The following is a 17,291-nucleotide window of genomic DNA, read 5'->3' as shown; positions in this document are numbered from 1 at the left end:
CTGGAGGAAAAAGAGGAATCATAAGCCGGTATTTAAGGATGACTCTATATTCAACTGTCGACATCCGTTGCCAAGATCTTCAATGGGCACAGCAGTCAAAAAATCCTGGGCATGAGCCCCCTTGTGACAAGCTAAAACTGTCTTTTTTCTCGGGGTCATATCGAATCGCTCCTCCAAATCATGTACGTGTTTACCATAAAGAGCACTCGCCAAGGTTTGTTGAGGTTACTTGGGGGCGGTCTCCTTATCTGTAAAACCGCCTAGATCAAGGTCCGAGAGAGTTGTTCCAATATTGCCAAGTGCAAAAGAGTAGTCAGGATCTACCCCCATAACACCAGCGTTTCGCAGGATGTGGTCCTGCAATTTCCACGACTGGGACCTGAAAACCACAAACACATATGCGGAGACATCCTCAGCCGAAAAAATAACTAGCTTTCTTATACCGTTAGGTACATGCTTTCAGATTGATTTGTTTATGGTCATAGGATTGATTTATTTTCAAGATAATAACTTGATAACAAGGGGTGGGTGTGGACTCATAATAATAAAAATTATCAAATTGCAAGTGCCTTTATAGCAAAATTTAGTATTAAAGCGGTTAACATTTTATACGCACTAGTTTATAAAAATATAAAAACGTCCATAACTAGCATTCCAAATTACACCAGTTGACAATACTAGTCCAACCTCAAAAAGGGAAAAACACAAAAATAAAATCCAAGAGAATCATTATACCCAGCCCATACTAATATGATTAATACTAAGGTAAGTTGATCAAGATCACCTAGCTAGGCTAAACCGGTCAGCAATGGTCAGCTTTAAAGAGTACGTTCCAAAATTAGCATTAATTAATGTTTATGGTGCTAAGCTACTTAGTTGGTCATCATATGTTAATATGGTTGGTCTGCCCACTGGAAGAACTCCCCCGAAGCTGGCGGCAGCAGCAACGCCATCTGGTTCCCACCGTGGTGGTTCGGCTGGAGGTGCTGGAAGAAGTTCTGTTGATCGTATGGCAGTGCTGAGTTCGGATCAAACACCATTGCGTAAGGCGCTGCAGAAACAGGTGAAATGTTGGCAAAACTGATGCTGCCGCCAGTGTATTGTGGCGGCTGGTGGTGGTTGGTGATTTGGAGCGGTTTTGGTTCGCTTTCGAGCGAGATTTTCAGGCGCTTACTGGAGCCGCTGATTGGAAGGGAGCTGTTGGAAATGGCTTGAACGTCGTACCATTTCATCTCGAAGTTTGTGACCGCGTTAACGCCCCGGAATTTTATTGCTGCGATGTCGTATGCTTCGGCCACTTCCTCTTCCGTGGCTGCAGCATTATTATTTATGTTAAACGCGATTAATAAGCGTGTTTTGCATTTTATGGTTACGATTACACAAAGCTGTAAATATACCGAATGTTCCGAGATATAAGTCTTTGTTTCCAGCTACGCGGCCTATCCGTGCTTGCCAACGACCTTGTTGATGATGCCTTGTCACACCTCGGTAGATTGATGCTCCCCTTGAGAAACCGCTACTTTTTCTGAAAATTATGGGGGAAAAAAGTTAGAAATTTTTATGTATAGAAAAAAGGTTAATCTTGAGGCGTTCACAGTACGTTGTGACGAGTATTTGTAATCTAAGTCTACCTGCAGATTTTAAAACTGCGAGTGTAACAAAAAGGTTCAAAAAACAAACCTTCTTAGTGATGCAATGAATTCTTGCTTTGTTGAGTCTTTCATGTCTTCAAGTTCTTTTGCATAGCTTGCAACCTAATTCAAAATAAACTTATAAGAAGTTATAATCTCATCATCTTAAAACAATGAAAAACCGCTTAATTCAATAAAATGAAACCAAGAGAAGAAAAAAAAAAGTATTCTTAATTTACCGGGAAGTTTGTGGTGGCAGTCGGTCCCCAGTACTTAAGAGCCGCCAAATCATAGGCTCGTGCCGCCTTGTCCTCCTTGTCATAACCGCCTGGTAATCCTTAACACCGTTATAATCGATTATCTAAAAAAGAACAATTAACAGGAATAATGTCGCGTCAACTCACCTAAGTACACTGCAGATAATAATAATAATAATATTGGTAGTAGCAGCAATTAGTCATTTCCATGCAAAAAAGAAACAAACGTTAGGTTATGCAAAGAGTGGTCCATGATTTGATCACCAAAACACTTTCTGATAAAGCAAAAGTTAAAAGAAATGGAAGCACTCATTTCTACACGTACATACATTTATGATATGATCAAGTACGCGGTTAAATTCAATTAACATAGAAGTAAAATTATTAAGTGGTTTTAGTATGGTTTATATGGTATAGTGACACATAATTTATAATAGAAATAGGTATAAGAGAGTATTTATTCAACCTTGTTCATTAAGGTCACTCAAATATTGTAACTATTTTACATGACACCAAAGAGCTACTCAATTTCTTTTATATCAAAAAATGTTGTGTGAATAAAAGGAACTAAAGCAACATTTTACTTTTAACACTTTCTAGAATGAAAAGGAAGCAAGTTTAATTTTTGTAATTACAAAAAGTGAGGGTATATTCATCATGATTTGGAATATTAAATGAAATTCAATGCATTGTAGAACTATGTAACCAAACTGAGAGAGTTAAAAAATTGATTACTACGCATCTTTAATTTAACTTTAAAAAAATAAGTATCACTAAATAGATGAAACAGGTCTATTTATGTCAGCCTGTTTTATCCATATCAGGTAATAAAATTTTTAAAAAAATAATGGTTTGAAATTAGAAATGAGAGTTTGACTTGGTCAAACATATGAGATGAAAAAAAGAAAGTGAAAGCATGTAGTGATGAAAAAAAACTACACTGAAATGCAGACCTACCTACGTAGTTTGTAGAGTTGAAAAAAGAAACAAATTTACCAAACAGGATTTTATGTAAATCTTGTGGACATATTCCTTCCATTTTGGGCAAAAAGACATGACAACAACTACACACTCATTTCATTCATTTGAAGAACCCCTTTCACTTCACTTTTGCAAAATCTATTTTAAATACTCTATAAATATTATTTTTATTTACTACTTCAATGGTTAATACCATAGAAAAATCAACATACATTCAAACTTCTTACATTGAATAGCTTTTTTCAAGAATAATACGAATTATTTAAGAAAATCACTAATAACTAGCATTTAAGACAAGTTTTCCAATGTTAGCATACAAAAATTAGTTTAGTAACTTTTAGTTACTTTAATATACCAAATCAGGTTGATAGACTGACTTTTTTTGTGATATATGAAAACATATATATAGTAATCAATTTAACTGTGATAACGAATTTCCAATTACATTTTTTTAATAAACAACTCTCCTAATTTCACGAATTTCAGATCACATTTTCTTTAGCAAACAAGTCTCTTAATTTTGTAATTAGGGGTAACGCTACAACCGGTTTATACTAACACAAGCCAATATTCATCTCTCTTGCTGGTTACATATGAAATAGTGTTAATTAAGTAGATTCTTATATACTGGAGTATTATAATTAAGATTGATCAATAAATATGTAATAATAATATTATATGAATGAATTAAAAAGAGAGAGGTAAATTGTACCTTGACGTCCTTTCCTTGCCTGGCCCTCTCTCCTACAGCTATTATCCCAAAGATGCGCTTGGTATCTTCCCGTCCACCTATGTCTGCACAAATTAAGCCAGTATTTATTATTATTTATAAAAAAATAAAAAAAAAAGAATAAATTAATTAATAATACCTAGTAACCCCTCTGTAAATCGAAGTCCTCTGCCCAAAAGTATCAGCAGCAATCTTATTATTATTATTATTATTATTATTATTATTATTCTTCTGACCACCACCACCAGCAGTCGCCACTTGCGTGACCTTCTCAACGGAATGGTGCGGAGAGAAAGTCCTCTAGCTTGGGAGCTGCTTGTTGGTGGGTATGGAAGCTTCCGTCTTTGACTCCAGTAGTACTGTAAAACTGGTCGAAGAAGGGGTGCGGGTGGGTAGAGGACGACGAGGTGAACATCTCCATTGGAGACAAAGAAAACGAAAGCCACTTATTATTATTATTATTCGCCATTTGTAAGAGTAAGTGAAGAGTAAGTTAATTAAAAAGGAAGGGCAGCAGCATTTTTAAGTAAGGGGAAAAGAAAATATTATTAATAGGAGGTTAAAACAGGCTGCAGCAGCAGATTTAAAAGGAAGGAAGGTGTCTGTAGGGTTAACGGGGGTGTAGTATAGTATAGTGGGGGCGATAAAAGCAGGTTTTATGGCCCAACCCAACCGCCGTAAATTCAGTGGGAGGAAATTTTAACACACTTCTCAATATCTATCTATGTATTCTTCCTTCTCACCGACTCCTAACCATATAATAATAATAATAATTGTTTAATAATTTCGAATTTGCACGTATACGTACCAACAATTAATACATATAATAATTAAATCAAATTTGTTTCCCTATCAAAAGGAAGCGTCCATATATATGTTAAATTAGTTTTTTTCACACGTTCGATATCGCATTGGGGTAGGTCGAATATGTTTGTGGAACGTTTCGCTTGTGCATTACTGTGGGTCTGGTTGATTAAGATAAAAAACATTAAATATTAAAAATGATATTTGATCGGTCGGTAAAACTTGAATACTGTCGATATCGGGCGCTGCAACAATGAGTCGGTAAAACTAGGATGTTGGTAAAACCTAATTATTCCCGGGCTTTGCAACGGTGAGTCGACGCAAATTCGGCCAGTTACGATACCAGAAGTAAATAAAAAGGTTAGTAAAACTCGGAGTCAGTAAAAACCTAAAGTTATCCATCCCGAGCATTTCATTAGTGAGTTGATATGAATAACCATTTAATTATCAAATTTGAAAAATAAAACAAAATTATGTGGTGCACTTTAGTGCCGCCACTTGGCTCAATAAGAGCTTAACGACCCCAAAGTTATCAATTATATATACGCATAATTATTATTATAATTTGTTTGTACCAAATTACTTAAAAGGAAGTTACCAAATATTATTTTGGTATATCAAATCACCTCCTTGATCTAGAACAAATGTAGAAACTATCTTTTTAACAACGTCCTTTTATTTTAGAGTTTTTATGTGAGGATTTAAAAGAGTTTTTATGTGTCGGGATTTCAACTGTTTCTAATTATTTGATGCTTCAGATCCTCCTCAAAAATCCATCGTAGACGAAAACAACCGAGCCAATACCATACCGGAAGGCCCATGATAAATACGAGAGCTAAGTCAAGCTTTTAACTTTGGTAAATGTTAAATCATATTTTTTTAGTAATGAGAATAATATATTAATTTTTCTTGTTCTCATTGGGACAAGGGATACATTAAAATGAGTCAACAAGAACGTATTAAGCTATTCACAATAATAAACAAATCACATAAATGTTATTTTTCAGTCTTAACATATCTCTCTCTCATACCATGCCCGACACGACTATCACACACAGACTCTCCACGAGGCAACTTCCTAATGTCATATTCTATCCTTGAGTACGAGCTCTTCATTTGAGCACCCGCACGTCTTACATAAATAATGTTTAAAAAAACAATGGTTGGGGGTGGGGGTGGTGTTGTTGGGGTTTGGGGTTGTTTGGAATACTATGAAACTTTAATTATATAAAATAGTGAATAAGAATATCTAAGTGAACTTTGTTTGGTAGTGGATATACGATAATAAGATATTTAATTACAAGTAGAGGTAAGGAGTGAGACAATGTGTATGGAACAAGGTGGCGACATATCCGGCCGAAAATCGTCGTGTGTTTTTTGTTGACTCACACCGCTTTCATATAATTCGCACATTTGTCTTTCATGCCACATAACACTTTTTCTCCTTTTCTTCTTGGAAATTTAAATATTTTAAACCACAAATATAAATAATTATAAACTAAATACTTACTTTTTACTCATCGAACGTCTTTTAATACATGACTAACAATTTTTTTATATTTATTTATTTATTTAACGGTAGAGATCCCACGTGTAAATCCACTCTTTCAGACTATGTTAAGGTCGACTCCTACCCCCTGATGTGCGTAACTGGATGAAATCCGTAAACCCTCACCCACTGTCGGGTTTGAATCCGGGATTAAAGCTCTAACTGATCCAAATAAGAATCAAACTCAAGTCTCTACTTTAAAAGGACATGCATCTTACCACTAGACCAACTTCCAGTTGATTATAATTTGTCTGTAATTGCTTTTTTAATATGAGTTTAAATGAATTGGAAATTAGATACTAAACTAAGGCTTTGTTGTTTCTTTCATCAAGTATTTTATATTTAGTAGAATAAGCTTTGCGATTTAAAAGGAGATAGCGGCGCATCTAGCTTGTTGCTCGCTTACCTATTATCCAGATGTAACTCAGTTTGTGTTATATATAAATTAATCAATAAAAAAATTGATCAAAAAAAATTACATATAATAAAATATATATATATTTTTTTAAAAAAATTAGGCCAATCTAAGTGATTGGATCTGGGATAGTCGTCATCCCCGCCCCTTCTCACAGCTAGCCCAAGTTATGAGAGACGTGAAAAGATAATATAAAAGAGGCATATCATGCCAAGTAAGCATGTAGTTAGTAAAAGGGCTCATACTTTATTCGTCACCCAATTACTCCACTCAATCACATAGCTTGATAAATTGCCATAAAAGAAATTTGCAATCGACTTTTATTTTTTTTTTATAAAGAAAATGCATGTATCATCAAGGCTCCAAGTCTACCAGTCCTTCACCAAAAGAAAAGGATATTAGCCTACTTATCTTCATCAGGCAAGCCTGTTCAGTCAGTTCGGGAACCGATACCGGAGATCATGACTAGCTTTAACACCTCACACCAAAATCATGCGATAATAGTCGCTCTACCGCATAACAATGTTTGGATTTTTCAAATGAGAATAGATTTGGAAATATATAATTAAGTGGCTCAAAATCAAGCCAAACATATGTCCAAAACCTGTGCATGACTAATTCTCAAGCCCATAGGTAATGCCGCACATACCCAAATCAATTAAAATCTTAAAGATTTGTCTCCAAGGCCCCGAATGCATTACCTTAGTCGGAAACGAACTCCATGATCTGGAATGGTGATGCAATGACCAAATAGCATTCCTCCAAAGCTTACGTTTTCCCCTTTTAAATATCCATCACAATTTAGCAAGCATATATTTGCGTCTCTAAGCGAACCAAACCCTAAGGTGCCATATTTATTTAGTACATAGGTAATGAATTCACATCAATTTAATCATCGTTACTTGACCACCAAATGACAGATTCTTAGCTTTCTAGACGGACAATCGATTTTGGACATATATCAGTTATTGGCTTCCAAGATATGATCAAATACATATTGGCCTTGACTAACACCCAGATATGCTTAAAAGGAAAAGTCCCAACTTTACATTCGAATATACACGCCATGTTTTGCAATTCATTACCATCCACACAAGTACCGAAAATGCTACTTTTAGCCAAATTGAGTTTGATACCAGAAGCTAGATGAAAACGCCTTAGTATCCTTATCAAATTCAAGGCATTTGGTTTCTCCCACATTACAAAGATGCTAATTAGTTTTTTTTGAATGACCAACAAAATATTTTATTATATCCAGCTGAAAACATTAGTATCAATAGGCTACCATTACAACTACACAAACATCGAAACTACAACCACCCTATTATAACCACTGTTGCAAAAATCCCGATTAGGCGCCGATTAATCTCCGGTTAATCGCTAGTTCCCATTTCACTGATTAATGTTGGGCCAATCGGCCAATTAATAGGTCAATGCTCAAATCTGCACAAATAAGGATTAATCGGACTTAATCGGCTTTTTCTGATGAAGTTCTGGCCAAAATCAACGGTTTTCGGCGAGATTCCGGCCAAAATCAGCGGTTTCCGGCAAGATTCCAGCCAAAATCAGGGGTTTCCAGCAAGAGTTTACCCAAATTCCGGCCAAAATGTATTTGTGAATGCATAAAACTGGAAATTACATATGAGAATGTGTGCGTGTATATATAAAACTAAAAATTAATTAAAGTCCAATCCGATTAATCGTTAGTCCCCACCCTACCGTCCGATTAGCTACTAGCGATTTTTACAACATTGATTACAACCTTTCTTGATTGAAATTAAACGCCCACCAGCTCTCCCATGTCAAGCTCAGTCCCTTGATTTATTCTTTAATTGAAAAAAACTCAGTGCTTTTATTTCACCAATCACGCTATACGTATGCAAGCCGATTTCCTTTCAAACACCACGACGTTCCTCACTTTCCAAATACACAAAATTGTTGTCATGAATACCGCATGAAATCTCTTCTCCCTCCAATTCGGTAGTAGAGAATATTTATACAACTCCAACAAGTCACCGTTATATAGTAGAATATGGACGGTACATTACAACAACGAGACACAACAATCCAAATTGATTGAACAAAGTGGCATGAAATGAGCAAATGTTCTGCCGACTCAATATCGTCTTCACAAATTGGGTACACCAACAACATAACCACAACATTAGCTGAGCCAAAAAGAACATCGTCAGTATTCTTTCCTATCCGCTAGTCAATTTGGAGTATAGCCTTATTAAATGATTATAAAAGAACAATTATAGAGTTAGTTTTGTTTAATATGATTTGGAGCATTTGGAAAATAAATAAAAAGATGTAGCTTTTGACCTTTGACTAGAAGCCACGTTCAAGGGCTCTTTCTTCCTCGATGACCGGCCGGGGGTGGTCGCACGTGCACCCTCTTTCATCGTTACCTACTTACTTAATTGCCTTTGCACTTCATTTCACACATCGGTTACGCCAATTCATTGTTTAAAAACATTTATAATAACTCACACGACCTTCACATTTATTTTATTTAACAATGCGTTTAGAACCACCCACAATATCTCGATGAGTTATCTGAGATGAGATGTCAATCAAACAAACTAATTTTGACACTACAAGTTTGACTCAACTAGAAACACCATCAAAAAGGAAACCCATCTCTGTGGACCCCCCTCCCCCCCTGGCGTAGAGTCAGGTTACAAACTTAAAATATTAAGATCTCAAGCCTTAACCTTCACCCTAATACTATTGAATCAAAAGGTCAACTGTAAAATTAAAATCCTTATTATATTTGTAAATATTACAATAATGGGAAAAAGCACTTTCTATAAATAAAATTATAACTCGTTAGCTTGCTCTAGAAATTAATGAAGTTTTAAGTTTATTTGGCTCAATTTCCGGACTCATTAGGTCAACCTATTTCAACCCAAAAAAGTTCTTTTGATGATTGGTTAGGCGGGTCATTGTGAGCTGTTTGAGGGCGTTAAACCTTGCACAAATCGGCAAGGGCGGATCTTCTTTTGGGCTGGATGGGGCCGCGAACCCATTAGGTTTTTGGTAGCGTACTTTTTCTTGGAAAAATAAAAAAAATAGTATATGTATTGAGTTCGGTCCAACTAGATTATTTGAGTCCGGCCTATCTAGATTATTTAAGTTTGGCCCACCCTTGAAAAGCTAAGAAATAAAACCTAGGCCATAAAACCAATCCCAAGCCCAAATAAAAAAAACAAAAAAACAAACCTTAAGCTTAAAATCTAACTCTAACATTTGATTTATGTTCTGTCGATGTTCATGTATAACAAACGAAGTTTCAATTGTGCGTTGCCGTGCGTGAATTTGTGAAACCCATTGGCTGTGACGTTCGGCACAAAACAGAGGCAAGCAATTGAAGTCGTTTGGGTGTGAAATCGATTAATCAATTGATTGGGCGTTGCCGCAGTGGCCAAAGGTTTGGAACTGACTTATGTGGGCATGAAATCGTTTAACCGAAATAGTCAACAAAAGCAAGTAGAGACGAGGTTCAACAATTTACATTTCACCATTTTGTGTGCTTTTCAATTTTGTAGGTTATGGTTTGGAATTATTGAAAGATTTGATTATGTGAATCGGTATTCGAGTGCCAATTTGATATTTTTTGATTTTGGATCAAAACTTATATGTAATTATAATTTATCATGGAAAATTTGAAAACCATCATTTTTTTTTCCAAAAGAAAGGTTGAAATCAAGAAGAAGAGAGTGAAGGCACAAAGTTGACTCTCTTCTTCTTTAGATTTTAAAGATTTAATTGTTCGAAAGAAAGGTTAAAGGAAATCAAGAAAAGTTTGATGATTTTAAAGGTCGCAACGCTGAGTTGTGATTATTTTCAGGTACTCAGTTTTTCCCTCACATCTTGTCTTTGTTTGTTTAAAAATTGGTTTTTATATGTTGTTGTTGAGCCTCAATAAGTATGATCATACGCACCCCTAACTACTTTAGCATTGTTCTAGCAGAATAGGGCATCATTCTCTGAGTATTTTGGTTGTTACCAAATAGAAAGGAGCCACAGTTATTTACTTTACATTGTGTTAGTGCATGTTTTGTAACAGGTGATCTTTAGCATTTGTTAGAATTGAGAGCAACGGTCAAGGGGGAGTCTGTTGGTGCATTTTGTGACCGTTGCTATGCAATTCCGACCAACTGGGGCGAAGTTGTGGAGGGAGCCAACTTCGCCATATGTGAAGTTAGAACAACTTCACCTTGAGGCCCAAGCCCATGAAGATGTTTTTATATATATATATATATATATGTGTGTGTGTGTGTGTGTGTCATGTTTAGGGTTAAGTGTGTAGAAAAAAAGAATATTGTGCAACCGTTAATTTGTTTTTTTTTTTAAAAAAAAAACAGATACGCGAATTCTCGTGGGCAGACCTAAGGTAGAGCTCACATCGGGTCGGCCATAATATGTTTTCTCTTTCGGTATGTAATGTGTTTTAATTATTATATTAAGAGATCTGCAGATCTGTTTATCCCATTTGTGTGTATGTTTGTGTATAATCGGGTTATTCGTCTCCAACATCATAAACGAGTCTAGGAGGATTCCGCACTCGTAGACTTTGTGCAGATCTCCTATCGATCAACGACGAAAAGGGAACTTACAAGTTTTTTTTGAATCAATTAATAATAATCCAAAACTAAAAATAGAACAAGTCTAAAAAGTATTCCTCCAAACCCATACAGTATAACAGGTTTAGCCAACCATAATAATTGATGAAACAAGGATAAAATAATTATTACGGTTCATCGAAAAACAGATATTAATATGATTGAGCTACTAGCATGTGAGCTTAAATTAATTGAGCTCTGTGCCTGGTAGCTTAAATTAATTCTCCTGCCTGCTTGCTCGTTTATTTTTAACCGTGAATTTTGAGGTGTCTGCTTGCTGGCTTGAGGTGCTAGGCTGCTAACCTTTTCCCCCCTTTTGTTTTACGAACTCCGCCGACCCAAGGGGTGGCACCTCATTCTTTAATTTGTTTCTTTTCTTTTTATATTCTAATAATCCGTCCAACCCCTTATTAGGGTCCAAGAAAAACCTTTAAAACAATTTTTCCATCTTCCGTTGGTGTTTCACAAGCCCACGTCCAAAGATATCTACATCTCCATATAATTTTCTTCAGCCCATTCAAAATTTTATAATGTTTAAGCCCATCAAATACTTCACCAAAATAATTTCAATACCTCAAGTTCTACGATTGGTTCCCGTAGTAATATTAGAAAAGTGAAACTCAATTTATTCCATGTTACATTAACTAGGATCTTTGCCATAATATTTCATATATCAAAATTTGAATCAAGACAACCAACTTTCATTTGAATTTACGTGATGTAACTATAACAAAATTTGAACTCCATTACTTCTATCTTAATCAGTTACATTTATTTGTATTTAAGCTCATTTAGGTGATAATTTATAATTATAATTACGGTTTATTATTTACCCGCCTAACTATTAATACTTATTTACAATTATTTAGCATAATTGTATTGTGTTAGCCCACATTCACGTAAAACCTTTAAAACTTTAATATGAGCCAATTAGATCAATTATGCAATAAAAACACTCAAAAAGTAACTTAAAAGTGTTGGAAATACTTATAATATTTATATATAATTTTGTACATATCAAATATCTCCACACGTAAACCTTTTTCGTCTCTGAAAAAGTATTTTGCAATGAAATCAGAATTCGAAACTGATCTTTAATACGTATAGGTTATCTTTTAAGCACTGAAAAACGCAAAAACCGCGATTGCCGATATTGTTGTACACTTAAACCCAGCCACCAGCCTATCAAGCCCCAATCATATTTAACAATTATGTTTAAGTTATATTAATAAACTAGGGGTCTCACACCTAAAGAACTACCGATCCGCTTATGTAACATCCTAAATTTATAATAATAAATAAAGTGAAGTTTATGATTCGAATCGTGTGTTAATATTTAATTAATATTAAATACATAAAGAAGTGTGGAGTTGGATAATTAAAGATGGAATAAAGAATGGGATGAGCCTTAGGTCCATGAGCTCAAGAGGATATAAATATCCCCTTAAACCACCTTAAAACCCTAAATCCTCATTCCATCTTTCCATAATCTCTACACACTCAAACACATACACACATACACTTGCCATAAACGGCCGAGAGAGAGAAGAGGGAAGAACGTGATCAAACGAACTTTAGTTTTGGTTAGATCCTTATTATACAAGCTACGCAAGATCTGAAGTTCATAACCGAGTTACCCGTGACTAAACACACACGAAAAGGTACGTTCTTGATCTTTAAATTTTACGTTTTAATGAAAGGTTGGCCTTGAAACTTAAACATAAAGTAGATCGGGTATAAACGAACCTTAAGTAGTAAGCTTGGTGACAAAATGGACTTAACGAACTTATAAACATGAACGGCTTGTTTAAAAGAAACCCTAAATCTAGTTTTGAACGTTTTACCATAAAGGTTCACGCTTTATGCTATAAATGGGTCAAGTTTTAGCCGAAAACGGTTAAGGAAAGGTTTACGGGTGGATACCGAACCATAATGAGGTGTAAGGATCGAAAACGAATAAAATAATGACGATAAGTGGACCAATCCGTGGTCAATAACGTTTAGCCCGTTAGTATACAAGGATTTCAGTCGATCACACCTTGATTCGATTACAAGGGAGTCGATTACACCCAGCTCGATCACATTAGGGTCACTTACAAAACACTAAGTCGCATACATGGAAATCGCTTACAAAGGACATACAAATTCACATGACACTCGCATACAATCCCATTGATTACAACATGACTCGATCACAATCTAAGTTCGCTTACAAGGGAAATCGATTACTATTGAGTCAAGTCGCATACACGGCCTACTCGATCACATATGTAATTCGCTTACATTGATCGCTTACAATATCATTATCGGTTACAATGTGTTCGAATCCACTAGACTCGATTACATTGGACTTCATTGCTAAACAGATTCGATTACAATGTGTATACATTATATTCGGTCACATGGGTAGTTAGATTACATTGAGTTCGTTTATAGCCAATATCTATCACTTTAGAGCTCGCTTACATTAACCAAATCGCATGCATTATACTTAGACTCAATTCTGGAAAATCGATTACTTGGTTGCATTCAATTGCAATAAGCCAAACGTTTATGCTATTAACCCTTGGGTTCAGGTACTTGAGTATATGGATACAACATAAGGGCCCGAACACATGTATATATCCAAATAAATACATATACACTCGAATACACCCATGTATTCGACTGTAGGGCATGTTGGGCGCGTACGGTCGGAAGATACATATTACATACTTAGCCTGTTACCTTTCTTTTATTCGTACATATATACTTTCTTTCTTTCTTCAAACTTTCATACATTTATTCATACATTCTTTCATACCATCACACTTTCGTACTTTCATAATACATAGATAACTATCTTTACCATCTCAGATATTTGTAGGGTCTGGTCCCTTTCTTCTCTATCCCAGATATTATCTGGGTATGGTCCTTTTCTTCTCTATCTCAGATATTATTAGGGTCTGGTGTAAGGCCCCGTTACCGGTAACCCTACTTTCGTGTTGGATTTACTCATAAACACAGTTCTAAATATCAGAGTTAATTAAAAACTTTACGCGGAATATAAAACTTTCATAAAACATTACATATCGATTCATAATCATGTCTTAAAACATTCCTCTTGTCTTTCAAAATCAAAACATAACTTAATAAACATATCAGATCTTCAGATGCCAGGCTTTAGTCTTCTGCCATGTGTCCTCCACTCAAGCCAGCTGTCTCAACCTACTCACCTGCGTGCATACTAAAAGTCAGCTACGCTGAGTGAGTTCTAGTTAATCATACAATACCATACAATACCATATTACATACATACGTACTTAACCTCATAACTTTCTTTCATACACACATAAGTACTCATGCCTTCATTCTTACTTACATACTTTCTTTACATTCATAATCATACGTTTTAAAGAGCCTTTCGCCCTATAACCTCACAGATATTATAAGGGTCTGGTCCCTAACATCACAGATATTATAAGGGTCTGGTCCCTAACATCACAGATATTATAAGGGTCTGGTCCCTAACATCACAGATATTATAAGGGTCTGGTCCCTAACATCACAGATATTATAAGGGTCTGGTCCCTAACATCACAGATATTATAAGGGTCTGGTCCCTAACATCACAGATATTATGAGGGTCTAGTCCCTAACATCACAGATATTATTAGGGTCTGGTCCCTAGTTTTCGAATATTAGTAGGGTTCGATTCCCTCTTCGTTACCATACAACCATACATCATACCTCGAGTATTATTAGGGCTCGGTACCCTTTTCGTAACCATACAACCATACAACCGTTATTTCCTTCTTTTATTAACTTTATTACGTTCATACACATAAACATACATATCATACTTGCCATATTTATAACGTTACAACCTGACAGTACGTGCAATATCCGAAGATCGTTCGCGTACCATCAAGCAATCATTCATACATATCACATATATCACATATGGCATACACTTATCACTTAGGATAAATGTATTAACAACACATCAAGTATGCACACAGCCCCGAAAACATAACAAGGAATGGGGCTAGAAACTCACCTGGATCCTGTTACGCTCGCCGTTGATCGTAATTCCTTTCTTTAACTGGGCTCGGCTAACTGTATAATATTTACACATATCAATTAACTACTACTACACGCTTTGTATTCTATCTATAAATGACCCACAACGAACGGGGGTCCGGGGGCAGCGCCCCTGGCAGCGGGGTTCTAGGGGCGGCAGCCCCTAGCGGGGTCCAAGGGGCAGAGCCCCTGGCTGGGGTTAAGCTGCCAGGTCAGCTTGGAAAAATTTTATTTTCGATAACTGCCTTAACACATTTTCCATTAGGTTTTTAATTTATTTTCTGAGCGAACTTCACTTTAGGCGAAGTTAAACCTTAGGCGAACTTGGCTTCAGGCGAAGTTAAACCTTAGGCGAACTTGGCTTCAGGCGAAGTTAAACCTTAGGCAAACTTGGCTTTTAGGCGAAGTTAAACCTCAGGCGAACTTGGCTTTTAGGCGAAGTTAAACCTTAGGCGAACTTGGCTTTTAGGCGAAGTTAAACCTCAGGCGAACTTGGCTTTTAGGCGAAGTTAAACCTCAGGCGAACTTGGCTTTTAGGCGAAGTTAAACCTTAGGCGAAGTTACCATTTCAGCGAAGTTGCCATCAGGCGAACTTGGCTTCAGGCGAACTTATCATCAGGCGAACTTGGCTTGCAGGCGAAGTTCATCAGGCGAACTTAGCTTGCAGGCGAAGTTCATCGCTTGAAGGCGAAGTTGCCCAGATGAAGGCGAAGTTGTCGCGCTGCAGATCTGTTTGCCCATAACTCCTTCGTTTCTTAGCCAAATAACTCGATTTTGGTACCCACGGAATCGTATGATCGGCGCCTACAAATCCTAACCATCAAATCGGCCTAAAATCGACGTTTTAGGGGTCCGATTTGGGCAGTTGTGTTTCGGGTCCGATTAACCCGTCAAATCCTAACCATTTTCAGTAATATTAGCTTTGCGGGATTAGTTCTTACCTTTCCAACTCAGATCTACCAGCAAAATCTCGGGTCTCGACTTCGGATCTCGGTCGGTTATGTGTGTGTTTTTGAGTGTGTAAAAGAGAAAGATGGAAATAAAATGATATCTTGGGCTTGGGATGGGTATTTATATCTCTCAAGCCCACGGACCCAAGGCCCATTCTCATTTAACCCATCTTACGTAATCTAAGCCCATGACCCGTTCCTTACTCGACATTAAATAACTAAAACGTGAAATCACTAAACATAACTTTCTTTTATTTAACATTTTAAAAATTTTAGGATGTTACAAGTCTTCCCCCCTTAAGGAGGTTTCGTCCCCGAAACCTAACTATTACATAAACAAACTAGGGTAAAACTTGCGCATCTCATCCTCGGCTTCCCAAGTAGCATCTGATCCCTTGCGGTGTTTCCATATTACTTTTACCAAAGGTATAGTTTTGTGACGAAGCTGCTTCTCCTTGCGATCAACGATCTTTATCGGTTGCTCGATGTAGTTCAATTGTTCATCAACCTCAATGTCCATTAATGGCACGTGAGACGTGTCATCAGCTAGACACTTCCTCAGATGAGAAACATGGAAGGTTGAATGAATTCCTTCTAACTCATCGGGTAAATCCAGCTTATAAGCTACTTCCCCCACACGATACAAAATTTTAAATGGTCCAATGTACCTCGGACTTAGCTTCCCTCTCTTTCTAAAACGGATAATTCCTTTCCAAGGCGAGACCTTAAGCATCACATAGTCGCCAACGTTAAACTCAATTGGTCGTCGCCGCTTATCCGCATAAGACTTTTGTCTGTCTTGAGCGGCTTTCATTCTTGCTTTGATCTGATCGAACTTTGAAGACGTTTCTTGAACCACTTCTATACTTCCCATTTCCTTCTGACCAATCTCACCCCAACACACCGGGGTTCTACATCGCCTACCGTACAGCATCTCAAACGGTGGCATACCAATACTCGAATGGTAACTGTTGTTATAGGAGAACTCTGCCAGATGCAGATGATCATCCCAACTTCCACCAAAATCTAAAACGCAAGCACGTAGCATATCCTCAAGGGTTTGGATCGTCCTTTCAGACTGTCCATCGGTTTGAGGATGATACGCCGTACTGATGTTTAACCTCGTCCCCATAGCTTCATGAAATTTCTTCCAGAACCTCGAAGTAAACCGTTTATCCCTATCAGACACGATCGATAACGGTACTCCATGCCTGGTTACCACTTCCTTGATGAACAAGCTTGCTAACGTTTCTGACGAGATGGCCTCTCGTATGGGCAGAAAGT

The 17,291-nt window shown here is 36.7% G+C and overlaps 1 protein-coding gene across 1 annotated transcript; it reads right to left on the bottom strand.

Moving 5' to 3' along the window:
• Positions 1–890: 890 nt before the first annotated feature.
• On the bottom strand, positions 891–4,068 carry LOC143633614 (AP2-like ethylene-responsive transcription factor AIL7). The gene is made up of 8 exons (XM_077101879.1): positions 3,949–4,068; positions 3,739–3,866; positions 3,582–3,664; positions 2,036–2,044; positions 1,871–1,959; positions 1,681–1,754; positions 1,398–1,525; positions 891–1,312 (listed from the first exon to the last, which is right to left on the bottom strand). Exons 1-8 carry the CDS (start codon positions 4,066–4,068, stop codon positions 891–893), a joined length of 1,053 nt encoding a protein of 350 aa, XP_076957994.1.
• Between the last annotated feature and the right edge of the window lie 13,223 nt (positions 4,069–17,291).

The sequence above is a fragment of the Bidens hawaiensis genome, unplaced genomic scaffold, assembly GCF_021521415.1.
Source record: "Bidens hawaiensis isolate Kalapana, Puna unplaced genomic scaffold, B.hawaiensis_p1.1 tig00006807_1, whole genome shotgun sequence".
NCBI lineage: Eukaryota > Viridiplantae > Streptophyta > Magnoliopsida > Asterales > Asteraceae > Bidens > Bidens hawaiensis.
This window is presented reverse-complemented; position numbering and strand designations above follow the sequence as displayed.